This window comes from Littorina saxatilis, linkage group LG6, assembly GCF_037325665.1.
Source record: "Littorina saxatilis isolate snail1 linkage group LG6, US_GU_Lsax_2.0, whole genome shotgun sequence".
Lineage (NCBI taxonomy): Eukaryota > Metazoa > Mollusca > Gastropoda > Littorinimorpha > Littorinidae > Littorina > Littorina saxatilis.
Genome location: NC_090250.1, coordinates 14213628 through 14222272, shown reverse-complemented (window position 1 = coordinate 14222272; position 8645 = coordinate 14213628). Strand labels below are relative to the sequence as shown.

The following is an 8645-nucleotide window of genomic DNA, read 5'->3' as shown; positions in this document are numbered from 1 at the left end:
GAGGACGACAGTTGGCCAGATGGCTAGAATAGCGCGCTGCATTTTCCTGCATAGAACTAAGGCGCGTCTGCCGCGACGGTGCCTGAGCTAAACATTGGCGGGCACTGCTCCCAACCCGGCTCACGGTACTGCAAACATTCCCCGTCCCTTCACCTCTCGCCACTATCCGCCCTACCCTTGGTCTCATGCCTGTCTACACGCACGCACGCACGCGCACACACACACACCACGACCCTCGTCTCGATTCCCCCCTCTATGTTAAAACATTTAGTCATAACTTGACTAAATGTAAAAAGGTCATATGGAATGACAACCTACTATCTTCCATCAAGCTTTGGGATCGGTTTTAATTTAATTTGGCATTTCTTTTTTTGACAATGGCATTTGCAACTGAAAACAGACACATACTGTCACACATATAACACACAGACAAAAATCTGTTGCTGCAGTTTTATTTGCTGATCATCAGTTGTCACAGTAACTGCTGGAATCGGCTTCAAGGAAGACTCCATACATTTGACTGTGGTACAATGTCATCCACATGTAATGAGGCTCACCACCTCTTTTCACTCAGTAGAAAAACAGCACGAATAAGACTAAACATCGATGTCCACCATTTTGATTTACCTCGATTGCTATCCCACAATCTAGTCTGTTATTTTGTCCCTGCATTTGCTACAGTTGCTACAGATCTAATAGGAGGTACTTCAAAATATCAACACGCTGTACTGGCTATTAGTTCCTAGCCTACAACATGTAACCCACGAACATAAGCAAGAGTAGAGAGACTGAAAATGCACCCATTGCCAGGAAGTGAGGGATTCTAACAAGTATGGGGAACACAACAGCCAACACATATTTGTTCAAACACAAAGACATGGCAAACGATGACTGCTGAAATCGACAAGGCTGGACCAAGCCTCGGAATTCAATTTCATCACAGGGATAGCAGTTTTGAGCAGACAATCGGTCATTCAGTTTCCCCACAGGTTATCTCACTTCACACACAAGCTTGGGGAAACATTCAGCTAGCTTGCATTTCACTTTCATGCCCAAATTGTGCAAACTGGAAATGTCTCGCTCAGAACTCGCATAATTTACTTGATGGCTTTGGCAATGTACTCAGCCTGAAAACTGTACTGAACAACACCTCTGAACTAGTGTAATACACTCCTGAACTCCCTTCCGCATTCAATCTTCCACTCATTCTTTTGGAAGATATGTTTGAAATGCCCTCCAAAACACACCACAAAACAGAAAAACAAAAAACACCAAAGGAAAAAAGACAATATCTATCATGATTGATGTCTTCGTAGTCAAGCAGACTAACTGAAGCAAGAAACAAAATGCAATGATTGTGGGACTCGGCCAAACAAAACAGTAAATGAAGATGAAGAAATGAAACCTCAATCTAAAGATCAACGCTGAATGCTGTAGTTAAAAATCACTTGGTTTCTAAAATCAAAACTGAAAAAATCATCCCAGAAGAATTGCCATTCTTCTTCTTTCCCTCCTGTAACTTTGCGTTTTTCAACAACAAGATAAAACAAAATTCCAAAATAAAATGGCAATCACAGTTTGTGGGGAAAAATTTCCCAAAGTAACAAAAAAGCAACACCAGCGAGAAAAAAAAGCTGTACTCTTCCGCCCCCTCCCCCTTTCGTGAAAATGAAAACACGACCACAATGATGTAGACAGCACTGCAACACAAAATGAGTTTTGCAGACTAACGAAACGCTGACAATCTCCTTTCTATGAATACCTTAAGTGTCATACGTACATGTTTTGTTCGAATACGTGAAATGATTGTGATGAACACCGAGTACATGATACATTTTTGATTAAATGACTTGCGATAACACCAACACTAATGGCTGTCTCGCGTGAAAAAAGATACTACACATGTATGAAGTTTAAAACACAATTGAATACATGACAAGTTAAAGCTCAAGCATTGATAATTAATAAGAACAAAAAAAAGACTTAAGCACAGTTTTTGTACAAACACATATGCCTGCAACTTTAAACAGACCTGTACACCAAAATGCGATGGCACATGAGATCCAATCACAAGCCTGGCACCAAAACAAAATCCAACACACTTCCGCAACATTCACTGTCGTTCGGTCTGCAGTACATATTTCACTGTCGAGCAAGTCTTGCTCAACGGTAATAAATGCTTGCATTCAGCTGTTGTTTTGACCTGCACAGAATCACACGCAAAGCACAGAGCAGTTATGGATCTCATGGCCAAACCACATGTTTGTAAATAAGTGGGACAAAAAAAAGTGGCAGTATGAGCAAAGTGCTCTACATGTTTAAATGAGATGAAGAGGCTTTAAAACCTGTGTCCAACACAAACAAACAAACTTGGCAAGTTTCTGACACACACGCACACTTGTAGCAAATTGTAGTTTTATTCTACTAATGCTGTGGATGAGATTTACACCTCGCAGCAGCTTAAGTCACAAATCCAAGTATTCTTACTTTGTGGAGTGAAAACGCAAACTCCATGACTTCAGTTCCACAGGTAAAACTCAAGAAATTTAAAAGGCAGAACACACCTTACTTTACTCCTGTTCTTTGCAGAAATAACATATTGGATTCATGACTTTAACTGCACTCTCTTTCAAATACACGTAAAACAGAACAGAGACAGTAGCCTGTCCAACACCTGAATCTCAGAGATCATCTGAACACGAACACTACAGTTTAACAGAATTAAAACATTTTGAAGTCCAATTGCCTATCCTTTCGTTAAAAAAAAGTCACCTGTCATTGATAAAAAGTCAACAGTCCAGCTTCAGATTAAAATAATACAGGTGTAAGATTTAAGAACCAAAGTTCAGTTAAAAATTCTGAGAAATGCTTCCTAGGAAGACTATGACACAGATTTTGCTCGTCTTTTAGAGTTAAAGCTTGCACAAAGTCATGAGTGAAAGAAAAAAACGGGGGCCATTCCTAACTGTCTGCTCAAGCCAAAATGCATCATAATTATACAGCTGCAGTACACAAGCAAACACTCCTTAACATGAACGTACATGTACAGTAAAAAATAATACTGTATTTCTGTACAGAGTAGCACCTATACACAATGCATTTGCGAGTACCCCATTGGTGTTGTTTTGTTTCTTCCGTCAACACAATGCAAGCCATCCTGACCAGAAGACCATCATGGAATGTACAGCACAAACTTGCACATACGTATTTACATAGCTCAGACATGCACACAAACTTCCCTCAAACAAGAGCTGTGGGGTAGAAGATGGATGACAGGTAGCAAAAATATAATGGGATGAATACCTCTTCTCTTGTACTAATAATGGCCATCCTGAGAGATAACCTCAACTAGAACAGGCGACAGACAGACGGACAGAGAAAATAACACAGTGAAAGAAAGATGCTTGAATCATGTCCCATTTACTTACAAATCCCTTCTGCCATCTTAACACAGAAAGAATGGCTTGCTGCCTTGCCTTTTATGTACACGTAGCTGTACCGTATTATGCACATAACATAGTATGGTGATGTGCAATATATTACTGTATCGGTACTGTACACAAAGTAATCACGGTGAAATACAAAGAGCTACATGACAAATAATCACATGAAACAGATAATACGAACAGAATACAACCAAGTGTTTCTATACAAAATGAAACCAAAGAGCACAACAAAAAACATAACATAAAACAAAAAACAAACAAGACGCATAGGGTTTAAAACAAAATTAACAAGGGGAAAAAATACAAGGATACACAAATACTTTTTGTGTTTTTCAATATCTTTAATTTTTTATTTTTTTAAATAGTTTGTTTTCATATTTTTTGTTTTTTATTTTTATTCATATTTTTATATTTTTGTTGGTCTTTTCTATTTTCTGATGTACACTCTGTACGTTTCTTACACAGAATAATATACAATGAAAAATGTAAGCGCAGTAACCATTCAAGTCAGTTATACCTCAGCATATTCTAATAGACTTGAATGTAGAAAAATGTATCAGCGAAAAGTACCCACTACGCTTGATTTCAGATATCTTCTTCTTGTTCTTCTAAATCAACTGATCAGCAACTAAAGAAATGGAAGGCTTTTAGTAGCATAGAACATTCCATGTCTCCATCCTTCAAGACCAGAGTGTGACTGCCTCTAAAACACATCACATACATTTGGTGATGGTGAACATTAGGCCGACAAAGTGTGGCCTGATAAGGCTAAAGGTAATACGTATGCTGGCACCAACAAAAGCATGCCGCACCCAGGTCTCAAAGGCTGGAACACATAGAAACATTCCAAGGCTACTTTTTTTCGTACAACTGCCCTAAGAAAGCCAACCAAATTAAACTGCAGCAACTGCTTGGACAAAAGGGTGGATGTCTTCGACATCATGGTGCAGCTCTGAAGCACAGGAGCCCCTCTTCGGCAGCATCATCTTCTCCGTCGTCACGTTTTCGTCGTACAGGCGCTTGATCCCGTCGTAGATGTCGTCCGACTGCGTCTCCTCGACCTTGCGTTTCTTGGATTTCGGAGTTTCGGTGGATTTCTTCTGATAGCCGGTGACCAGCAAGCCACGCTGGCTCAGCAACCATGTCATCCTCTCTCGACACGTGATCAGCTCATTGTTTTCAGCCTGCAAAAGGGTACACTCCATTAGAAAAATTGAAGTTATTAGGATACACTCCATTAGGAAAATTGAAGTTATTAGGATACTCTCCATAAGGAAAATTGAAGTTATTACGATACACTGCATTAGGAAAATTGAAGTTATTACGATAACACTGCATTAGGAAAATTGAAGTTATTAGGACACACTCAATCAGGAAAATTGAAGTTATTAGGACACACTCAATCAGGAAAATTGAAGTTATTAGGACACACTCAATCAGGAAAATTGAAGTTATTACGATACACTGCATTAGGAAAATTGAAGTTATTAGGACACACTCAATCAGGAAAATTGAAGTTATAAGGACACACTCAATCAGGAAAATTGAATTTATTAGGACACACTCAATCAGGAAAATTGAAGTTAACTTTTTTCCTCGAGTTCGACCCCTTATAAGGAAGCGCCTAATCCGAATACGAAAAAAATCAAAGAGACCGCTTGAGTACCAGTCAAACAACTTGTGATAATGCATGTTTCAGCTACTAGGTACTGCCCTGCCTTTGATCTGGCGCACACACAGATTTCCACTCTGTTAAACTCGGTCACTGACCCCGATGCAGGAAGTGTTTCCTCTCTCAGATATGACAGGGGAACCACCTCTCATGGCAAAAACTGGGTCATTGACCCCTGGGAAGAAGGTCGTGTCTTTTAACAAGGCCACCCAGCTATCACAATGCCTTTGATCTGGCCGCACACACATTTTCACTCAGTTAGAGTCGGTCACTGACCCCGATGCAGGAAGTGTTTCCTCTCTCAGATATGACAGGGGAACCACCTCTCATGGCAAAAACTGGGTCATTTTGGTGCGCCCTATCGGCCCCCTGCGTCCAATGGGTGACTGGATTACAATTTTTTTTAAAAAGAAGGGGGTGCGTCTTAGATAACGAAGCGCCTTGTCACCCGGAAAGTACGGTAGTCAAAACTTGACTAAATATAAAAAGCAGCATACCTGGATGGCAGTTTGCACCATCTGGTTGAGCGTGAACCAGTGCTGGGGTGTAACCTGCTCCAGCTCCAGGCTGATGAGCGCCATGGCAACCACGGCGGGGCGATCGCGTGTGACGTCGGCGTGACACAGCAGGGCCAGCAGCTTGCGGGTCAGCAGCGCCAGCTGCCGCGAGGGGGTCATGTCCTTCAGGTGCGTCAGCAGGTGGGGGAAGCGCCACATCAGCAGAGCATGGATCTGCACACAGCATCACAACTATCGATCTCTTCCCGAAAATAATGTTCAAGCTTACTTTGGGGATAAAGAGACCAGAAAGTACTGTACCCTCGTATTTACCGATGTGATGATAATAATGTAACAATAAAACAATTCTCACTCTTTTCTCTCTCTCTCAAAGCCCGCACCATTTCTTCTTCTGCTTTCCTTTGGGACAACAAATACCTTTTGAAGGGCCATCCGACAAACCCTAAAATAAGAATACATTAAAAAAACAAAAAACACTTCTAAGACTACCCCCCCTCCCCCCCCCCCCCCCCCCCCCAACCTTTCTTCGGTTGTATGACCTAAATCTAAAACAAAATAACAATCATGTATATATAAACCTTCTGAGAAACAAAAACTAGTGTAATGCTTTACTCTGTCTAATTTATATCAAGCTATTGTAAATGAAAGAAAGAGTAAGCATTGAAAGTGTTGTGGGTACATGTAGATAATAAAACCAGGACACTGAACACAAGCAGGAATGAAAGTTAACAGTGTTTGAGAATTGAAATCAAGAAAATCTGGGTACAGACTGAGTCGGGACTTTTTGAAGGTTTGTTCTATGTATTCAACACCATCAATTGATTGAAAATGAAAAAAAATCATTTCTTAACTCAGGAATCACTAATTTCCAAATGGGAACTTTCACCCCTGCATGTACTGATGTAGTAACCATGGAAACTGGACAAAAAATTCATCAAGACAAACGTACCACGTGCAAGAAGTCAATGGCGGTGACAGCTTTGGGATTCCAGTCCAGCTTGGTCAAGATGACCACCTCCATGCGCAGGACTTCAGATATAGAACACCCGCATTGGCTTTTTCGCACAAGATCCAGTGTGTCTGGGATCACCTGCAAACAATGAGAATCAAGGTAAACAGGACTATAAGGCACATAGTTGTAAAAGACGCAACCCCCATTTTTAAGGTTAAAATGAGAAATATCCACACAATAGGTGCTTCTGGTGTATTGGCTGCAAGTCAAAGGAAGTATACAGCGTAGATATATTGTTTTTTCCATATATTGTTTTTTCCAGGATGTGCGGTTAGATCAAAGAGCCTGGATTCTGAGAGCTGTTTGGCCTTATGACCTCAGGTCAATGACCTCATTTTCAGCTGAGCCCAGCTGCCTGCCCTAGTTTACAGACACTGACCTTGGGTCAATGACCTTGTTACTACCATGAGACTCTGTGAGTGTTCCGTTTCTTTGAATAGCGATGAGTACATCTTTACTCATGCACGCAGATTCAATAATAAAGTCAAAACTGGCCAGTAACTCAACTCCCTCTCTTATTCTTTTAAACTGTTTAACCCGAGTCACGTTAGACACTAAATTTTCAGCTTGTTCTTTGTATATATATCTTAAACTTTACAGCTGCCCGAAGGGTTACGAAACATGTCAACACTGCACAAGAAACATACACTTGTGAGGGAATAGCCTTACAGACCACATAATAATGTTCAGTATGCGTGCATGTGCTGGAGTGACTTCATTGGTACGCATGCACTTGACGCCATTTTGTATGTGACGTAATTTACGACGCACGGTACTAGCTTGTGGAACAGCTTAGCACTGACGCTTCAAGCAGACGTGACTTGACTGCAGACGACCAGTCGCTAATTTGTTAATATCGATGTGCGGGAGTTGTTTGATGAAATGACAAGTTTCGTTAGGATAATAGTCACTTACGGACTTAGTTGTTTAACGACGGTTAGCGGAACAGAGAGTAGTTTAAATCAAGAAAGAACCGGATTATTTGCCGGAAGTTGGTGATTCAGGGTCAGAGTTCAAGGTAGCGCATGGTTATGCGAAATAGTCCAAATATTGAAGTCTATATAATGTTTTGGATTTCGAGGGCGCGGCACTCTTTGTCAATCGGGAGTCTTTAACTTTAAACAGACTCTTTGTTAATCGGGAGTCTTTAACTTTAAACAAACTCTTTGTCAATCGAGAGTCTTAACCTTAGCTAAATTCCTTGTTTAATCGGGAACAGAGTAGATCTTAACCAAGCTCTTTGATAATCGGGAGCCAGCCTTCATTTTTAACCGTAAGGATTTCTTTCTTAGATCTGTAGTAATAATCGTTCCTTGTTAATCAGGAACCTTGCATTAGACACCGAATAGCTCCTTGTCAAGCGGGAGTTCTGTTATAACGTTTGAATAAATTCCTTGCCAATCGGGAATCTGATAGTCTCTCATGCACTAAGTAGCTCCTTGTCAAGCGGGAGTTCTGTTATAACGTTTGAATAAATTCCTTGCCAATCGGGAATCTGATAGTCTCTCATACACCAAGTGGCTCCTTGTCAAGCGGGAGTTCTGTTATAACGAATGTATAAGTTCCTTGTCAATCGGGAGCCTGATAATCACCCCCGTGTTTAGACGACAGTTAGAGACGGTACTGAGACAGACGGAAGCATGAAGTGACGAAGAGAGAAAGAGGAAGAGCTTGCGAGAGAGAGCGACGTTGATTTGATGCCATGAACTTGTGAAATAAATATGTTGTAAACTGCACAACCACGGTGTGGGCCACTTTAATTGTAAGAGAGAGGCCGTTGGCCGAGTGAGAGCTAGATACTAGAGTCTACTGCATCGGGGACATAAGAGGGAAACAGGAAACATTCTTACACTCAAACAAAACACAACGCGAGGTCAGACAAACAACATCACGAGTAAATAAGGAACATCCTGCACAATCCCCTGGCAGCCCCCGGTTTCAATCAAATCTGCCACACACTGCTTTCCAAAATCTGTGTGCATAATTTCATGAAGGAA

At 41.0% G+C, this 8645-nt stretch overlaps 1 protein-coding gene across 1 annotated transcript in view; it reads right to left on the bottom strand.

The window, feature by feature from the left end:
• Positions 1-436: 436 nt before the first annotated feature.
• Positions 437-8645, bottom strand: part of LOC138968570 (cyclin-I-like) — an 18027-nt gene continuing 9818 nt past the window's right edge. Inside the window, exons 5-7 of the mRNA XM_070341150.1 lie at positions 6586-6726; positions 5616-5849; positions 437-4630 (exon numbers count right to left, since the gene is read on the bottom strand). Coding sequence (XP_070197251.1) covers positions 4340-4630; positions 5616-5849; positions 6586-6726 — 666 coding nt within the window. The 3' untranslated portion in view covers positions 437-4339. The remainder of the gene's footprint in view (positions 4631-5615; positions 5850-6585; positions 6727-8645) is intronic.